Source organism: Erythrolamprus reginae, chromosome Z, assembly GCF_031021105.1.
Source record: "Erythrolamprus reginae isolate rEryReg1 chromosome Z, rEryReg1.hap1, whole genome shotgun sequence".
Classification (NCBI taxonomy): domain Eukaryota; kingdom Metazoa; phylum Chordata; class Lepidosauria; order Squamata; family Dipsadidae; genus Erythrolamprus; species Erythrolamprus reginae.
In genome coordinates, this window is record NC_091963.1 from 29,076,854 (window position 1) to 29,097,212 (window position 20,359).

The window sequence follows — 20,359 nt, forward strand, 5'->3', positions numbered from 1 at the left end:
TCCTCTAACAATCTGCGTAACTTTCCTTAAATGCTACTAGGAAAATCAGGGGAATTTTTAAATAAAGCCAAAATGTGATAACACATATCCATCCTCATGCTGAGAGAAGACAGATATCCTCCGCAATCAGGCAGAGATACCTTCTGCCAATGGATAACTTCTTCGCTGAAGATTCCCTCTTCCACTTCCAGTTTTTTTTAGGTTGATGAAGGATGCTGACCACAGCATTCTAAGAAAATGTTGCTGCTAAATGTTCAACCAAATACATATAAATAAAATTTTATTATTCCCAGGCTAGCTAAAGTTAATTTTGATTAAATTCCACAAATAATGGAATCTTCAGTAGAACTCAAAGGACAATTGAAAAAATGACACTTACATCCAGGAAATTGGATATACAGTACAGCAACTGTACTGCTGTATATCTCAAAGTTTTGGGAAAAGCTATTTGGATAATTGAGTACAACTCCTCACATACTGCACAAATTCCTAATAAAGTATTCCTGGCAGGTAACTACTCTTGATACAAGGCTTCTCTGATGCTTACCTGATGGAGCTGTTCTCTGTTTCCATCCACACAAGCTCCATGCCCACAAAGAAGAAAGGATCTTCCTTGGCAATCATCAAATTTTGAAGTGCAGTACTGTCCGTATGTTTCTGGTGTACAAATGCAACTTTTGAAAAAAATAACGAAATAAAAAATGTAAATATTCATTTTATGTGTGCAATGTAAGATTTTATTCACATTCATTTATTTTTATTTATTTATTTATTTTTATTTATTATTTAGATTTGTATGCCGCCCCTCTCCGCAGACTCGGGGCGGCTCACAGCATAACACAACAATTTATAACAAATCTAAATATAATTTAAAATATTTAAAAGAACCCCATTTTGCTAACAAACACACACTCAAACATACCATACATAAATTGTACATGCCCGGGGGAGGTGTTTCAGTTCCCTCATGCCTGACGACAAAGGTGGGTTTTAAGGAGTTTACGGAAGGCAGGGAGAGTAGGGGCAGTTCTAATCACATCACTTCCACTGCTTCGTTGACTGGACATGGGGTGGAGATGTAAAGCTGGATATCATCAGCGTACTGATGATACCTCACCCCATGCCCTTGGATGATCTCACCCAGCGGTTTCATGTAGATATTAAATAGCAGGGGGGAGAGGACCGACCCCTGAGGCACCCCACAAGGGAGAGACCTCGGAGTCAACCTCTGACCCCCCACTAACACCGACTGCGACCGACCAGAGAGGTAGGAGGAGAACCACTGAAGAACAGTGCCTCCCACCCCCAACCCCTCCAGCCGGTGCAGAAGGATACCATGGTCGATGGTATCAAAAGCCGCTGAGAGGTCAAGGAGCACCAGGACAGAAGATAAACCTCTGTCCCGGGCCCGCCAGAAATCATCCATCAATGCGACCAAAGCAGTTTCCGTGCTGTAACCGGGCCTGAAACCAGACTGCTGGGGACCTAGATAATTGGCTTCTTCCAAGGACCGTTGGAGCTGGAGCGCCACCACCTTCTCAACAACCTTCCCCATAAAGGGAAGGCTGGAGACTGGACGATAGTTATTAAGTACGACTGGGTCCAGGGAAGGCTTCTTGAGGAGGGGGCGCACAAGCGCCTCTTTATAGCGTGTTGGAAAAACTCCCCTCCCCAAGGAAGCGTTGGTAATCTCCTGGACCCAGCTCCGTGTCACCTCCCTGCTGGCCGAGACCAACCAGGAGAGACACGGATCCAGTTAACAGGTGGCGGAACTCACAGCTCCAATGGCCTTGTCCACTTCATCAGGTGTCACCAGATCAAACTCTTCCCAGACAGGTGGACAAGTACGTGCCCCAGTCACCTTGACTGACTCGTTGTCAGTCGACTCTGTTTTCCAATTGGAGTCGAGGTTGGCCTGGATCTGAGCGATTTTATCAGCAAAAAACATATTAAAATCCTCGGCACTGCTCTGCAAGGGCTCCCCAACTCCCCCCTGGTTAAGAAGGGAGCGGGTCACCCTAAACAGAGCGGCCGGGCGGGATTCCGCTGATGCAATAAAGGCGGCATGGTACACGCATCTTGCCGCCTTGAGCGTCACTTTGTAAGTCTTAATAAAAGCTCTTACAAGTGTTCGATCAGATTCAGACCTACTCTTCCTCCATCGCTTCTCTACATTACAAATAATCCTCACTTACCACTCACTATTGGGGCCAATAACTCTATCACTAAATGATTCAATTGCATAGCGAAACATTACATGACCACTCCTGACTTAACTATAGCAGTTGATCAGTTTTGGATTGTGGCCATTAAGCAAATCATCACATCATTAAACGTGATGACTCGGTCTTCTTTCTGTTCCTCATTTTTACACCTTGAAATGAAACATTATATTCTTAGAGAAAATTCCTATTTGATAGAAACAATCATGTTTTCCCAGCTCGAATGTGATATTTCTTATGAATTGGAGGGGGGGGGGAGAGAGATATAGTGGAATGTCTTGGCTTTTATTACTTTTAAATAATCAGAAAACAGTTACCTTCAGTTTTTATGTTTCCAAATACTGTAACATAGTTATTAGCTTAAAAACAGAATTTTACATATTTTATCTAAAAAAAATCTGAAGATTTAACGCAGAAGAATGAATTTAAAATGCAAGTTGATATCGTAACAGAATGGAATGGACTTATGAGGTAATGTATGTGAAACTGAATGGAAATAATTTAATCAGTTCCCTCGTACAAAACAGTTTGCAATTTATCTCATTGACTTTTTAATGATGAATTGATTTATTACATTGGCTGATGATGACCAATTCACATGAATTTATAATATGAATATTCATATGATTGTATGAGAAAAAAATGTGATTTGTTAAATTTATTAATATTTGGGTATTTGCCAGCTATATCGCCACTGGGCTACTCTATGATGTTTATAGTGATTAAAAGAAAGAAAAATGAAAGAAGCATAAACAGAAGCATAATAATAGAGTAAAATAAACAATGACAAAATAACACTACAAGAATTGATATATCATATAATGATATATGATCACCAAAAAGAGGGATGGACAGAAGGTGGAGTCTGCCATCAATATAGAAATTACATATTCAAATACGTTCAAGTAAAACTAAAACTAAAAATATCATCACATCATCTATTCTGCATGTTCTAAAGCAATGATGGTAAATCTTTTGCAGTCAGGGTGCCAAAAGAATGTGTGCGCGCACAATAGCATGCATGTGGGTACCCACACCCATAATGCAATGCTCTGCACATGTGTACACACAAACACCCCACTGCCCCTCCTCCACATGGACACAGGCCTCCCTAAAGCCTCCCGATATCCAGTAGACCCATTAGGCTGTTTTTCACCTCCTGAAGCTTGGGGACAGCAAAAAGTGGCACAATTTCAAAAATTCAAAAAAAAAAAAAAGATGGCGGCATCTACGGACTAGCATCAACTGATCAAGTTTGGTGACGTCATCGTATGACATCACCAGTGAGCTGCTACCAGTTCAGACGAACTGATCCAAGCTGGTCTGAACCTACCCCTGCTTATCAGAGGTGAGAAGGCTGAGATTCAATGAGGAATAGTCTCACCTTTTGCTACCACAGAAGAAAGAGGCTGGATCTAATCTGATTAAAATTATAAGACGTTGGCTGTAGAAGAACCTTAGTAAACTCACTTTGATAGTAAGAATAGTTTGAATCTTGATTCAATTTATAAGAAATTATGGGGAGGCTGTGAAATAAATTGAAGAGAGCAGGAATAATCAAGAGACAGTGAGTAAGTCAGCTGGTATCTCATAAACAGCAACACAACCTATAGGAAGGCTGGAAAGAAGTGTTTTATTTCATTCAAAGAATCTTCACCTTACTATGAATGAGGATGAATAAACCCTAGAACATTTTCCAAGATTTGATATTTACCCTAATGTAGGATTAAAGATAACTCAGTGAAGTCTTGCTTCCTTGATCTTGACCAGCTGCTTGGGCTTTGACACAATTATCTAAACAGAAAGAGGAACTTGTGAACCTTGGCCAACTTTCATGTTATTCTTCACCCAGTTTCAAAAGCCTCTGGAAAAAGTCAGTTTAGGCCTCTAATAATAATTGATTCAGCAAAAAAGCTCTTCCTGGGTTGTGAGAAGGTGACAAGGAGAAAATAAGGGATGGAAGAAAAGAATGAGGAAAAAAAATGAGGCTTCAGGCTTTAATAATGTTTGGCTCCAGCTTCTCTCAGTGTGAGAGTCTGCCTCTGTCTCTCTCATTCTCTCTCCCTCCCTCTCTGTCTGCCACTCTCTTTCTCACCCTGAGAGAATACAGAGCAAGTTTATTATCCTACCAATTCATTGGCATCATCATCTTTTATTGCTCTAGAGTACAGCAATAAAAGAAGTTGAGGTTGATCAACTGATAAGATCATTTACTTACTTTGTATTCTCTCTGTGAGAAAGAGACAGAGAAAGAGAGACACACAGAGAGAGAAGCACTTACATCGACACTCACATGGTTTTATTATTCATATTTTATTCAGTTCTATAGTTTTCTTATTATAAAGATTTTAATTTTTGAATAACACCCTCCCCAAAAAATCTCTAAGTATATGTTGATCTAAATTTGTCTTCATTTAACAAACTTTTAAGCTATGACAAAATTTTCTAAAACAAAACAAATGTCCGTTTGGTATTTGCAAAGATAAATTACTTTAAAAGCTATTGTTTAGTATTATTTTCCTATGTCAAGCAAAAAAATGGTTTTCACTGAAAAGCTTTTGTTAGGGAGTTATATAAACCAGTCTCTTTTTAAATCAAAACTCAAACCCAATGAATCATGATTAATGAACAAGATCTCGACCAGATTTTGGTGAACTGCCTGAGAAAAAAGGATAAATCAAATGTTTTTCTGGAAAATAATGGGCAGGGCTGAGAAGATAAAGAGAGAACATCTATTTATTGCTGAAGAGTTGAATTTCTTTTTTGTTTTGCAACCTATATAGGTTGTTCTTGACTTACAGCCACAACTAAATCCAAAATATCTGTTGCTAAGTGAGATATGTGTTAAGTGAGTTTTGACCCATTTTACAACTTTTTTGTTACAGTTGTTATGTGAATCATTGTGGTAACATAGTAGTTAAGTGAATCTGGCTTCTCCATTGACTTTGCTTGTCGGAAGTTTACAAAAGGTGATCACTTGACCCCAGGTCATGTAACTTTCATAAATATGACACAATTGCCAAGGACCTCAATTTTGATCACACGATCATGGAGATGCTGCAATGGTCATAAATGTAAAAAACGGTCATGAATTACTTTTTTTCAGTGCTGTCGTAATTTTGAATGGTCACTAAATGAGCTAAATCGAAGGCTATCCATAGTCTGCCACGCGTAATAATAATAATAACAGAGTTGGAAGGGACCTTGGAGGTCTTCTAGTCCAACCCTCTGTTTAGGCAGGAAGCCCTACACTTCTTCAGACAAATGGTTGTCCAACATCTTCTTGTAAACTTCGAGTGTTGAACAATTCACAACTTCTGGAGGCAAGCTGTCCCACTATTTAATTGCTCTAACTGTCAGGAATTTTCTCCTTAGTTCTAAGTTACTTCTCTTCTTGTTTAGTTTCCACCCATTGCTTCTTGTTCTACCCTCAGGTGCTTTATTTATTTATTTATTTATTTATTTTATTATTTAGATTTGTATGCCGCCTCTCTCCAGGGACTCGGGGCGGCTCACAACAAGGCATAACAAATCGTAACAAATCCAAATAAATTTAAATATTTAAAAAAGTTTAAAAAGAACCCCAATATACTAACAAGCACACATACAAACATACCATACATAAATTGTGCATGCCCGGTGGAGGTGTTTCAGTTCCCCCATGCCTGACGGCAAAGGTGGGTTTTAAGGAGTTTATGGAAGGCAGGGAGAGTAGGGGCAGTTCTAATCTCTGAGGGGAGTTGGTTCCAGAGATTCGGGGCCTCCACAGAGAAGGCTCTTCCCCTGGGGCCCGCCAATCGACATTGTTTAGTTGACGGGACCCGGAGAAGGCCCACTCTGTGGGACCTAATCGGTCGCTGGGATTCGTGCGGCAGGAGGCGGTCTCGGAGATATTCTGGTCCAATGCCATGAAGGGCTTTGAAGAATAGGTTGACTCCTTCTTCTTTGTGGCAACCCCTGAGATATGGTGACATTTGTTATAAACATACAATACAGAATACACTGAGTTTTTTACCCCACGTATTCATTACTATTCCTCCCAAGAAAGGGAAGTTGTGTCTCTCCAAATAGGAGAGACCCTTCTGTTACTGAGCCATAGCATAGATAACTTGGAGGAAATGACAGAATTCCCAGGAGGGCTAAACTGCTGAACCTTGCTGTATTTTTTGTTTCTCACAATAGATCAATCATACAGACCTAGTCTCTAGATAGTGTTTAGCGGATCTACTTCAAAATTATTCTGGGAAATATAAGAAAATAGTTGTTCCAGCTTTCTGGTGTGTTTCATGTTATTGATTCTGCAATATGGTAGGAAAATATCAGAATGGTGAACATTACCTCTTGATACTGCTTACAAATTTGTTAGGGGCACTGGGGAAAATAAGGACTAAGTCTCTGAATCTTGTCTTAAAACATCCTTAAAGGAATACAGAACACAGGTGGGTTCCTACCGGTTCTAACTGGTTCAATAGAATCATTAATAAGCCTGTGATGATGTTATGGAGCCGGTTGTGTCGGTGCAGGTCCATAGCCGCCACCATCTTGTTTTTCATCACTGCGCATGCATGTGTATTCACGCAAAGCATGACATACTTGTGTGGTGGGAAGCCATGCAGCACGGGAAGAAGCAAACCGGGGTGAGGGAAGTTAGAACCCACTCCTGGTACAAAGGTGGTGGTCAATGATGAATTGTCCCAGTAGTTTGAAATGGGAAAATGTCATTTGCTGACACCAACTCTGTGCATGTTGTACAGTATTTGTCTAGGCCTCTGTTTTAATGTTATGTATCAGGGTTGTGATACATACTTTGAGTTCTTGAAAAGTCTAGTGAATTTATAAATCAAGCCAAAAATGTACAGCTAGTATTCTATGATCATGATTTGCAGCATTTCTTTTGGGGAAAAAAAAAGTTAATTTCTGGTTTCCAGCAAAAAATACCCCAACCCATAGTAAAAAATGGGTTTGCTTAATGACTATGGTGTTTGCTTAATAAATATTGCATTCACTTTTAAAACCTGCCAAAAAAAAAAGGTTTTAAAATCACATGTGACAGTTATGACAGTCTTTCAAAATTGCCATCTCAGTTACAGTCATAAATCAAGAACTACCTATAAGGCGAAAAGGTAAAATTAAATAGTTTGGGATTTGCCACATGAACCTGTCCTACTATGAAGGGCCTAGAAAAGCATCTATCTATTGTATATCTTCCTATCCATCTGTCTCTTGACTAGAACAGATGTTCTCTCAAAGAAAAGTGACACTTAAAAGTGCTACACAAAAGACTGCTCATAAGATCATTAGAATTACCTATAATTCCCTGGGTTATTTACACATGTTGCTCCATTCTGGCAACCTAAGGATGTTCCTTCATAAATCTGGCATTCATTAACATCAATAGAACAATCTGGTCCCTGAAAAGAGAAGCACTTTATTGTCCAAGTAAATCGGTGATTAAAACATGTGCATCAAGCCAATATATGATATAAAATTTCAAAAGGCACAAAGTAATGTTTTTCAATCTTGGCAAATTTGATGTGTGAATTTCATCTCAAAGAATTCTCCAGCCAGCAGAATTCTGGCAGTCAAAATCCACATATTTTAAAGCTGTCAAAGTGAAAAAAGACTGGTATAGAACAGTGTTTCCCAACCTTGGCAACTTGAAGATATTTGGACTTCAACTCCCAGAATTCCCCAGCCAGCGAATGCTGGCTGGGGAATTCTGGGAGCTGAAGTCCAGATATCTTCAAATTGCCAAGATTGGGAAACACTGGTATAGAGTATCTAACTTTCCCACTGTAATGCTTCCTTTATAAACAGTAAAACAAAACTTGGTTTTGTGGCTGCACCTTCCTTGTTCATTTAAGTATATTGCATTTTCATTTAATTCAATGCATAGGAACACTATAAAAAAACATAGAGCTCTTTTGAAAATCAGCCCAAATACAATTAGCCCCAAAAATTAATACCATATACACACACACACAAAATATACATTATACTGAAAAACATACTATATATAGGGAAATTTGTGTGTAATATTTGTAATATTAGATGACATATATATATTTGTTTTCATAGATTTTCACGGGTACAGGTATGAAGGTCTTAGCATATTCGGGTTTCTTCCTGTGTAAGTTTCAGAGATTCCTGGCGACATTTCGACGAGGTCCCACTTGTCATCTTCAGGCTGGTGCTTTTGTTATATATGTGCTTATATATATATAAGTTGCCCTGAAACTCAGGGAAAGGTGGCATAGAAATTGAACTAATAAATAAATAAATATACAGTGATACCTCTACTTACGAACTTAATTTGTTCCGTGATCAGATTCTTAAGTAGAAACGTTCCTAAGTAGAAGCAATTTTTCCCATAGGAATCAATGTAAAAGTGAGTAATGCGTGAAAACCCACTAGGAAAATCCCAAACTTTAAGGCTTAAAAAAAAAAGCGGCAAGCGGAGGAAGTGGCGGGTGAGAGGGGATTTTCATCCAGATCGGGGGACAAAAGTGAGCAGAGTAGAGGAAGCAGTGGATGAGAGGAGATTTTCATCTAAATCGGGGGACAAAAGAGAGTGGAGCAAAGGAGGCAGCGGACAAGAAGGGATTTTCAGCGAGATCGGAGCATCTGAGGAGCTCTCCGGAGCCACCCCATCTCGCTGCCACTTTGCCCGCTCGCCAGCTGCTTCCTCCACTCCGCTCGCTTTTGCCCCCTGATTTCGCTGAAAATCTCTTCTTGCCCGCTGCGAAGGTTCATAAGTAGAAAACGGTTCATGAGAAGAGGCAAAAAAATCTTGAACACCTGGTTCGTATCTCGAAAGGTTTGTCAGTAGAGGTGTTCGTACATAGAGGTACTATGTACCTCTTTTTTAAAGGTTTGTCTGCATGAATTAAACTGTAATTTTGTAGCTGGGGAGATTGATAATTTCTGCTCCCTCCTCCCATTTCCCATGTCTAAACCACCCTCTTTTATATATTTTTCAACTAAGCATCATTCTTGAGCTGGCTAGCATATGCATTTTCAATACCTACGAATTCCATTACTAAGTAGTTCCCTTCTGACATCCTTTGGTATACAGCACTTTTCAAAATAATCAGATTTTCTGCTGACAGGTATTAAATGCAAGGAAAGGTTATGGAATGCAATAGCAGAATACAAATTTGCATGCCAAAAATTCCACTTCAACTCCTGGCATCTCCAAGAGAAAGACCTCAAATGCAGGTGACTAGAAAGACGTCAGCTTAAAAATCTGGAGAAAGAATTATGGAGTCTAACTTACAGTATATGGTGATTGGTCAGGACCAAGACAAATTATGCCTGAGATCAAGGGCAGAATGCACAAGCTGGCTACAAGAACAACGGAATTTCACAACCTGGATAATAGAAGTGCTGCCTCCACTGACTCTTGTATAGTGCAAAGTGCTGTTGTAAAGTGCATTTTAAAAATTGCAATACTAAGAATCTTACCTGCCAATTGTTGGGACAAATGCAAAAGAAAGCATCGAGTAGATTTATGCAGGTTCCAGAATTCTGGCATGGGTTGTTATTACAGGAGTTTTTAAAGAATGTCTGGAACAAAATATAAAGCAAAAATGAAGTCATTCTTTCAGCATTATTACTTCTGGCAATTAATTAACTCTAAAGTACATAAGATGTGTACATCATGTTACTCACAGTTTCAAGACTACGAAGTCGGTCTTCAATATTCACAATCTACAGCAGAAAAAGAATGGCATAAATATATTTGTTGTCACTATCGTATCTTACTCTGTTCTGTCCAATTTCATAATTTTAATAAAACAGCTACAACATTCTATAGCACAAACCTTTTTTAAAAATAAAATGCAAATTTTCTATGTTACATTTATTGAATTTTATGAATGTTTGCAGATTTCAGGTGAATTTAATTCTAACTGATTTAGGATACTATTTCAGCAGAATCTACTTTGAGAATTTTAGTACAGTATTTAATATACCGAGTACAAGAGGCTGAAGAATTGGGTACATCTTATACTTTGAATATAACTTTTTAAAAGCTTTTTTCCCAGCCTTAACTTGGTGTTAACGATCTTCCTGGCTTCCTATTCCCCCTGAAGAAGGTTTTTTTCCAGCCCTAAGTCTTTGCAGGCATATTTTCATTCCTACTCCCTCTTTCAGCTCTAATGAGGTGCTAACGATCTTCCTTGCTGCATATTTTTTTTAATTCCTACTCCCTCCAAAGCAGTTTTTCCTGCCCTAAGTCTTTGCAGGCTTGCTTTCATTCTTACTCTCTCTGAAAAAGGCTTTTTCGTCCTAACCAGAGGATAAAATATTGTGCTGAAGCTGAACAGACTATGAATGCTAGCTGTTAGGTCGATTTTTTTTTCTTTTCCTCCCCCAAAACTAAGGTGCATCTTATACTCTGAAAAATGTAGTGTGTGTGTGTGTGTGTGTGTATGTGTGTGAGTGTGTGTGTTTGTGTATGTGTGTATGTTTGTGTATGAGCATGTATATGTGTGTGTATGTACACATCCACACACATACACATACACAAATATATATATACATTCAAGAAACATTTCTTTTACTGCATTAATTGTAGGTGTTGTTATTTCAAAATAAGCTTTTCTAGAAATCCAGGATAAGCTGTGCAATCTTTGTAACACTTCATTGCCCTTCAGATTCTACTCCTGCATCTACATTATGTGTCTGTATTCTTAAAGTGGTACTGATTCCATCCACTATCCAATTGTTCAATAGTTAAGACATCAACCCATTAAGTAATGCATTATTCCCTTTTCAAAATGTACAGTTAATTCAAACAATACATATTTGGTAGTAGTTAAAAATGGATTCTATTATTTATAAATCAACTATGGTGAATAATATATTCACCATATATATATGGTGTATATATTATTATTATTATTATATATATATATATATCACATGTTTTTTGCTGAATTTTTTAAAATTAAGGAAGACTAGGATAGCACTATTTCAGCCTTGTTCTGGCCTCATCAGCTAGCCATGCCCTTACTGCAGCTTCTGAATTAACCTCTAGGCCACAGGATCTGATCCCTTCAGCTTTGTACCAGGGAGGGGCAAAAACATACAAATGATATGCAAAGGATATTAAAAAATACCTGGGATTGAAGCTGGATGATCTCACTAGAAACATTTAGGTGTGTGCTGGAAAGTCTTTTTAGTTCTAGAATTTCATCTTTATTCCTTTGGATCTATATTTAGAAAGAGAGTGAATAAACAATTCTCAAATGCTTAAAAATTGCAGCAAACTATTATTTTCAGTGAATAAAAAGAACTTTGTCCAGGAAGAGACTCTGTTTCTTACAGACCCTGCTGTTTTTAGGAATTGCTTCTGCTGTCTTCTTTCAAATGATGAATTTGCAAACAATGCTCCAATACCATTAACTTCCAGGCCAGACACATATAGAGCCGGGGTGGCGCAGCAGGTAGAGTGCTGTACTGCAGGCCACTGAAGCTGACTGTAGATCTGTAGGTCAGCGGTTCAGATCTCACCACCGGCTCAAGGTTGACTCAGCCTTCCATCCTTCCGAGGTGGGTAAAATGAGGACCCAGATTGTGGGGGCAATATGCTGGCTCTGTTAAAAAGTGCTATTGCTAACATGTTGTAAGCCACCCTGAGTCTAAGGAGAAGGGCGGCATAAAAATTGAACGAATGGATGAATGAATGAATGAATGAATGAATGAATGAATGAATGAATAAATGAATAAATAAATAAATAAAGGCCCAAATGATGATGTGTTAAAAATGGATGAGACATCAAGCTGGCAGAAGGCCAGATCCTGAAGATGAAATTTGAATAGTTTGGCCACCAAATTAGAAGGAAGAGCTCACTGGAGAAGAGTCTAGTTCTGGAAAAGGTTGAGGGAAAAGAAGAATGGGATGACAAATAATGTCATGGCTGGATAGAGTCACTGAACCAGTCATCATGAACTTAAATGGACTCCAGAGGCTGGTAGAGAACAGGAAGGTCTGGAGGAACAGTGTCCATGGGGTCATGATGGGTCAGACACGATTTCGTAACTAACAACAACACACATATAAGTCTCACTGGCCAAATGCATGAAAGGTAGAATTCTTCCATTGATCAGTAATAGGAGGGCTAAAACTCTACCCCACTCCCTAAGGTGTTTGTTCAAATGAAAAGAATTCTGCAAAATCCCCCTATGTTACAATATTTGGGTATGACCAGGGGTGGGCTGCTGCATGGACCGAGGGGGATGGGAAACGCAGTGGGGTAGGGAAAATGGAGCTCCACCCCAGAGCACCCAATCTGCACTGAAAGATGTTGAAAGAAAATGCAGGGCGTCCTGCATAAGCCACGCCCACAGTCATAGTTCCCTCTAAGCTGAGCAGTGAGCAATCGCTCACTTAAAAATCATCATCAACTCAGAGTTTTCCAAACCTGCCCAGAAGCCGAGAGGGAAAGAGTGAGAGGGAAGGAGAGAGAGAGGAAGAGAGGAAGAGAGAGAAACAGATAGAAAAAAGAGAGGAAGGAAAAGAGAAAGAAAAAGAATGGGAGTAAGGAAGAGAGAAAGAAAATCAAAATCTAGTTTGAAACTAGCTCAACTATTTAAGTGGCATTTTGATATTGATAGAGTTGCCCTATTATGAGCTCACTGTTATAGACACACAGTACAGTATTTTATTTTGAAATTCTCTGAGGCAAAACAGGGTGGGTTTTTTGTTTGTTTATTTATTTATTTATTTATTATTTTTGTGCCGCCCAGTCCCGAAGGGACTGCCGCTCAGACACTATACTTTTCCGCCCACCCACCCCCCAAAAATTAGAGGGAACACTGCCCACAGTGTGGTAGTAAAAATTTTAGTAGCCCTTCACTGGGTATGACTCAGAGAGAGAGAGAGAGAGAGAGAGAGGGTTATAACACTAAAGCTGGCTAAGACAGAGATTATATACCCTGAGAAGCTCTTGGGTAACTTAACCTTCGGGGCAGAGTCCCTGAAGATTCTACAACTTCCTGGATTCTAACAAAAGACAGATTGGTGTAATGCTTAAATCAATTGGTCTAATGCTTAAATCACTTGGCTAGAATCCCGGAAACTGGATTTTTAATTACATCTTGGACACAAAGCCAGCTGGTTGACTCTCTTTTGAGCCTTGGAAGGAGGCATAGATAAACTACTTCTGAAAAAACTTGCCAAGGAAACTGCGGGGACTTATCCAAACAGTTGTGCGGGAAGAGGAGAAGGAGGAGGAGGGGGGAAGGGGGAAAGTTTGAATTTTCCTGTGCAGTTTTACTAGCTGTAGGGACTTTTCTAAAGTAGCTGACATCTTTTCTAAACTAGGATAAGTATTTATTATATTTCGATATAAATGCACTTCTGATTTGCCAAACAATTCAGGAATTTTTACAACATGCTTTTTAGTATTAAACACCATTAGTTAAAAAACAAAAAACTCCAGATAGTTGATCGAAAACCAAACATAATAAGGCTGTTTTGGATGATATAGCAGAGGCTTATAATTAAACTAACAGTGACTGTAAAAATAAACTATAGAATCTTATTTAATCTTTCTATGATTCTTTAATCCTTCAATTTTCAATCACAGGCTTGTGCTAAAAGAATTGTGAAAGAAGATCTCCTTTCCTCAAACTGTAGAGTTTTCATGAGCCTCGGATTGGTCTTGCAATCTATGCAAAATTATTGTAGCTGCTTGCCAAAATAATAACAATCAAGGCTAATAAATGCATAAAGGCTGCATTGCATGAGAGAGAGAGAGAGTATAGGTCCATAATGGCAAACCTATGGCATGTGTGCCTCCTGTGTAGCCATATCTGAGGGTACGTGAGTATAAGCAAAAGAGAAAAGTAATGGTGTAGTCAAAGCACAATAAAACTAATTTGAAGGATATCATTTGAAATAATTAGGACACTTGATGATAAAGCCTTGTGCAATCAATATATTGGTGTAAGCAATATATTTTACTGCCAATGGAAATGTTACTATTCCTACATGTTTGGTACCTATTATAGCTATTACCTTTAGTTATCAATAATATATATAGTGAAACTTTTGATATATAGCAGGTTATAACATGATGTCTGAAATAATTGTCCTGGTTATGCACTGGACTCCTTTTTTATATATGTGTTACAAAAATATAATATATAGAAATAACCTAGGAATTATAAGAATAAATAAAATCTATGGATTATCCTATGTTTGGACCGGATTATTTAATCTGGGACCGGATTAAACATTTCTTTAAAAATACTTTATATTGTAGTTGTGTCATTTCTTCAGGGTTGTCACATGAAAACCAAATAAAAATGGGAAGGAGGGAAGGACATAAAATAGTGCATGGCTGAAAAATAGGGGAAGGGCAGCTTTCTGGGACTGAAAAATTGAGAGGACCCAAGCAAGAGTAGGTTATAATTTATATTGCTGCTGGTTTGCTTCCTCAAGATGATGACCTCATGCACAGTGCCGCAAACTTGGCTTCTGCAAATGCTCAGAAGAAAAATAAAATAAAAATTTAAATTTAAAAAATTAAATTTAAAAATATTTTTAAAAGAAAGCTGAAAACAAGATGGCGACCACATGCACAGTGCCAGAAACCCAGCTTCTGCACATGTTCAGAAGAAAAAATAAATAAAAAAGATGCGGTGCCCATTGACTGGCGCCAACCGATCCAGTTCAGTAATGTCATTGTGATGTCACTAGTGGGTCACCACTGGTTTGGGCAAAGTGGTGTGAACCGGAAGGAACCAATGCCTGATCAGAATGTATATGAATCAGCACATATGTCAACATATTTAAATCTGAGTTTCTGAATTCCCTTTGAGCATTATTGAAGAATTGCATTTAGATAGTAAACAACAAATCCAAAGTTAAGGGGCGTGCATAAGTGCACCATTGTGCCTTCCGTCCCCTGTCCAATTGTCTCTCCTTATCTCATTTATCTTTTCTTCCTTTCAAATATGTTCACCTATACTTTTATATCTTTTCTTCTATTCTTTTCTTTACTTATATTATTACATATCTTTCTCTCCAATGTGTATTATGTATTGGACAAAATAAATAAATAAATAAAATAAATAAATCATTACCTGACTGAAAACATCAGCAAGGTCTTCTTCATTAAGTTTTATTCTGCCCTGGGATCCAGTCCTGAACTCAATATTCTTGGCAGAGCCAGTGTGGAAGACTAAATTGCCCTCTTCAGACGACATACGAGGCCTGTTATGTCAAAGGGAAGAACACATTGCAAAGAACTTTAATGAAGCTACATAATTTCTTTTATTCCTGTGACAACTTTTTTCTTTTTTCTTGAAAAAAGTTTTATTAAATATTTACATTAAAATTACACAACAAAAGACAACATATTGACGATATGTACACATAAAACAAATATGAAAAAAGGAGAGAAAAAAAAGGGGAAGAGGAAAAGAAGATGAGAAAAAGAAAAGAAATAAAGCATTCTGCTTTATATATAACATATTTGGTATCATTATTTACAATTGACACTACTCGAAGAGTAGTGTGATTTATGTGCAGCTTACGTCTAACTTACAAAGGAAAATCTTCCTTTTTACAATTGTTATACATTTAATACATAAGTACAATCTTATAATCTCCTTATCATTATATCAATCATATATCCTTTTTTCTTCAATGGTATAATGGTGCTATAATTTGTTAGTATTTGTTGATGATATTTAAATTTATTGCCTCTAAATTTGGATTTGGGGTTCCTAATTTCTTTTCATTTCATTTTATTTTATTTTATTTTTTGCAACTCAGATATACCATCTATCCCAGCTTTTGTGAAAGTCCTCCATGTCCTTATCTTGTAGTTCGTAAGTCAATTTAGTCATTTCAACTACCTGGTATATTTTAGTTATCACATTATATATCTTTGGTGTGAGTTCCTCTTTCCAGCATTGAGCATATATAATTCTGGCCACTGTTGTAATATGCAGTATTACGTGTCTGTCGTTCTTTGAAAAATGTTGCCTAAATATTCCAAGTAAGAACAATTCTGGTCTTATAAGTACAGTGATCCCCCGATCGTTGCGAGGGTTCCGTTCCAGGACCCCCCGCAACGAGCGGGTTTTCGCGAAGTAGCGCTGCGGAAGTAAAAACACCATCTGCGCATGCGCAGATGGTGTTTTTACTTCCCAGCAGCGAGGAGCCGAAGATTGGGGTTTCCCCGCCGCCCACGCAAACTCCTCGCTGCTGCCGCGCCCGCCGCTCACCCGCCCTGAAAGGGAAAGCCCCCCCAGGCCGGCTCCGATCCCCCAGGCCGGCTCCGATCGTTTTAAAACAGGCGCGCCGTTCTCCGCTGACTCCTGGCGAACTTCCCCGCTTTAGGAGTCAGCGGAGAACGCCGCGCCTGTTTTAAAACGATCGGAGCCGGCCGGCTCCGATCGTTTTAAAACAGGCGCGCCGTTCTCCGCTGACTCCTGGCGAACTTCCCCGCTTTAGGAGTCAGCGGAGAACGGCGCGCCTGTTTTAAAATGATCGGAGCCGGCCGGCTCCGATCGTTTTAAAACAGGCGCGCCGTTCTCCGCTGACTCCTGGCGAACTTCCCGGGCGAAGGGCGGGTGAGTGGGTGCTGGGGGGGCTTTGCCCTCCCGCCAGCAAGAGGGGGAAGACCCAGGGAAGCCGCCCAGCAGCTGATCTGCCCGGCGCCATCTACGCATGCGTACCCATAGAAAAAAAGGGCACACATGCGCAGATGGTGTTTTGACTTCCGGGTTCAAAAATCGCAAATTACCCTGTTCGCAATGGTCGGGGACGCAATAAACGGGGGATCACTGTATTTCCTTTCCTATGATTCCTTCTATCATATTTCTAATTTCCCCCCAGAATTGTTTGGGTGATGGACACGTCCACCACATGTGATAATAGGTGCCCGGTTTTTTCCGGCACTTCCGGCAAGTGGGGGAAAGTTTAGGGTACATTTTAGACAGACGAGCTGGGGGAAGATGCCACCTGTAGAACATCTTGTAAATATTCTCTCTGTATGGGATTGAGAGCATTATTTTGTAGTTAACTGTCCATATTTTTTCCCATTCTGATAAATTTATTGTGTGTCCAAAATTTTGCCCCCAGGCTATGACAACTGTGACAACTTTTTTCTGTATCTATATGAATTCAAGAAAGTTGTAATTAAAATGTCAAGAATGGTACTCACTGTGCCTGATTAATGTTCCTTCTGGGTCTATTTTTTCCATCAGAATCTGATCCATAGTTTCCCCCAAAAAATATCAATAATGTCACTAGGATCCAAGGAAGAAAGCTTAAGCACTCCATCACTCACTTCCAGCTTTCCTGGACTTGTGCAGTCAGTTGAAGTGAAATCTGTATTATATTCAAGGATTAATCCTATGTCAGATGTACTTTGCTCTTGAAAATGTCTTTGTGTATTCATAAAGATGCTTATTCAGCACTTTATTTCCTCTTTCTTAGTTAGGAATGCTAGAGGTGATTTATTTGCTATAAAGGGATTTGCTATAAAGTACAATCTATAGATCATATTTGCAATTAATATTTAAAAGTAAATCAACAGTTTTCCAAGACTTCTCTTGCGCAGATACTGAAATATTGGTTCTTATTTTCTAATGGTGTAATGCATATACACATATTTTCTCTTGAGAATACAGCTTAGATTTATCTAATTTGTACCTGCCTCATGTTTATGATATTCAGTGGAAAGTCACTTAGGTTCATCAGCATCATTCCTGATTAAAAAGAGGAGGTTTTATATATGAATATAATGGGGTATTAATCATAATAAGAAACTAAATGATAGACAGAATACTTAAAATTTATTAATCATTTTCAATCAATATCTATGAATGATTGTCTTTGGCAAACACAGCTCAGGAGGCAGGAATTTGAATAAAACTGAGCTATTATTAGAATTCATATTAATCCTTTGAGCTGGTTTAGACAAGCACATCCAGGTACTCACTCTACGTTTATTGACAGGTTACATTAATAGAATTTTACAAGATTGAAAGTATTTCTCCCTTTCTTTTGCTCTGTGAAAAATCAGGAAAGAAAATGTTTCTCACCCCCCCCCCTCTTTTTCTAAGGGATGGTAGATCTTTTTCACTATTTTCTTCATGTCCCTCAAATGTCTCTCATGTCTCTCAAATACATTTTTAGCATTATAATTCAGTGGATAGTTCCGTGGATTTCAAGCTGGCTGAAGCGTAGACATCAGAGAGTTATTGTTAATGGCGAGTATTCTGAGCACAGACAGGTTACAAGCGGTGTGCCACAAGGGTCTGTTCTGGGTCCTATTCTTTTTAATATGTTTGTGAGTGACATAGGGGAAGGTTTGGTAGGGAAGGTTTGCCTATTTGCCGATGACTCTAAAGTGTGTAATAGGGTTGATATTCCTGGAGGGGTCTGTAATATGGTAAATGATTTAGCGTTACTAGATAAATGGTCAAAGCAATGGAAACTGCAGTTTAATGTTTCCAAATGTAAAATAATGCACTTGGGGAAAAGGAATCCTCAATCGGAGTATTGTATTGGCAGTTCTGTGTTAGCAAAAACTTCAGAAGAGAAGGATTTAGGGGTAGTGATTTCTGACAGTCTCAAAATGGGTGAGCAGTGTGGTCGGGCGGTAGGAAAAGCAAGTGGGATGCTTGGCTGCATAGCTAGAGGTATAATAAGCAGGAAGAGGGAGATTGTGATCCCCTTATAAAGAGCGCTGATGAGACCACATTTGGAATACTATGTTCAGTTCTGGAGACCTCACCTACAAAAAGATATTGACAAAATTGAACGGGTCCAAAGACGGGCTACAAGAATGGTGGAAGGTCTTAAGCATAAAACGTATCAGGAAAGACTTAATGAACTCAATCTGTAGTCTGGAGGACAGAAGGAAAAGGGGGGACATGATCGAAACATTTAAATATGTTAAAGGGTTAAATAAGGTCCAGGAGGGAAGTGTTTTTAATAGGAAAGTGAACACAAGAACAAGGAGACACAATCTGAAATTAGTTGGGGGAAAGATCAAAAGCAATGTGACAAAATATTATTTTACTGAAAGAGTAGTAGATCCTTGGAACAAACTTCCAGCAGACGTGTTTGGTAAATCCACAGTAACTGAATTTAAACATGCCTGATATAAACATATATCCATTGTAAGATAAAATACAGGAAATAGTATAAGGGCAGACTAGATGGACCATGAGGTCTTTTTCTGCCATCAGTCTTCTATGTTTCTATGTTTCTATCATTCAACTATAAAAATATTGTAAGATACAGCAAAAGTGTTTCCTGATCACCACTTAAATTGATGACAGGAAGAATTTACCCTTATTCTGATTTAGCTTTATAACATTGATCTCTAATCAGATCCAGTGGTTATAAGGTGTAATGAAGTCATAATATCCAATATGTATTTCCAAACAAGATCATATAGCATGAAACAAAATCCAAAGGGCTTAAATGGAAAAATAAATTATATCATTGAAACAGGGTAGAAGGACTTCAAGTGGCTTTGGAAAAGCACAAATATGAGTTGAAACAGATGGAGGCGTCCCCTCTTACTTGTGCCAAAATATTTGGTTTGCAAACACTGGTACAACTCTAAATTTGCAGGGAGAAATACCCAAGGACAAAGGAGGGAGGGAAGCCTAATTATATGATAGACAATGAGATGTTAGTGGGAAGAAAATTGAAAAAGAAAGGGATCTTTGGAGTGAAAAACCTTGTGCCGATATGCATGTGGATCAAACACATCTAAAAATGATTTCCAAGTTTTGTTTTGTTTTAAAAACCGTCTACTGTACAACTATTCAGGTTTTAATCATTCTAATTCCTTTTAATCTTTGCAGAAGCAAAGATTAAAAGGATCCTATTCTGGGCCCTATTCTTTTTAATATGTTTGTGAGTGACATAGGGGAAGGTCTGGTAGGGAAGGCTTGCCTATTTGCCGATGACTCTAAAGTGTGCAATAGGGTTGATATTCCTGGAGGGGTCTGTAATATGGTAAATGATTTTGCTTTACTAGATAAATGGTCAAAGCAATGGAAACTGCAGTTCAATGTTTCCAAATGTAAAATAATGCACTTGGGGAAAAGGAATCCTAAATCTGAGTATTGCATTGGCAGTTCTGGGTTAGCAA

The 20,359-nt window shown here is 38.6% G+C and overlaps 1 protein-coding gene across 3 annotated transcripts; it reads right to left on the minus strand.

Moving 5' to 3' along the window:
- Window positions 1-475: 475 nt before the first annotated feature.
- On the minus strand, window positions 476-17,567 carry LOC139153226 (cubilin-like). 3 transcript variants are annotated; one of them, XR_011556770.1, is made up of 8 exons: window positions 17,408-17,567; window positions 15,318-15,447; window positions 11,345-11,437; window positions 9,894-9,932; window positions 9,687-9,788; window positions 7,530-7,633; window positions 3,937-4,016; window positions 629-674 (listed from the first exon to the last, which is right to left on the minus strand). XR_011556770.1 is itself a non-coding variant. In XM_070726887.1 (7 exons), the coding sequence occupies exons 1-7, from the start codon at window positions 17,524-17,526 to the stop codon at window positions 515-517; spliced, it is 747 nt and encodes a 248-aa protein (XP_070582988.1). In that variant the 5' UTR covers window positions 17,527-17,567; the 3' UTR covers window positions 476-514. The 3 variants fall into 3 exon arrangements, 2 of the variants coding, with proteins under 2 accessions (XP_070582988.1, XP_070582989.1); XM_070726887.1 differs by lacking the exon at window positions 3,937-4,016 and having other exon boundaries at window positions 476-674; XM_070726888.1 differs by lacking the exons at window positions 3,937-4,016; window positions 7,530-7,633 and having other exon boundaries at window positions 554-674.
- Between the last annotated feature and the right edge of the window lie 2,792 nt (window positions 17,568-20,359).

What these genes read in the sequence shown, in the direction of transcription:
- LOC139153226 (XM_070726887.1), bottom strand. Translation starts at nt 17,526, where the DNA reads ATGGAGTGCTTAAGCTTTCTTCCTTGGATCCTAGTGACATTATTGATA. An exon ending in AGGAACATTAATCAGGCACA is followed by an intron (nt 15,448 to 17,407) that starts GTGAGTACCATT and finishes TTGACATAACAG; the next exon opens with GCCTCGTATGTCGTCTGAAG. An exon ending in GACTTCGTAGTCTTGAAACT is followed by an intron (nt 9,789 to 9,893) that starts GTGAGTAACATG and finishes ATTTTGTTCCAG; the next exon opens with ACATTCTTTAAAAACTCCTG.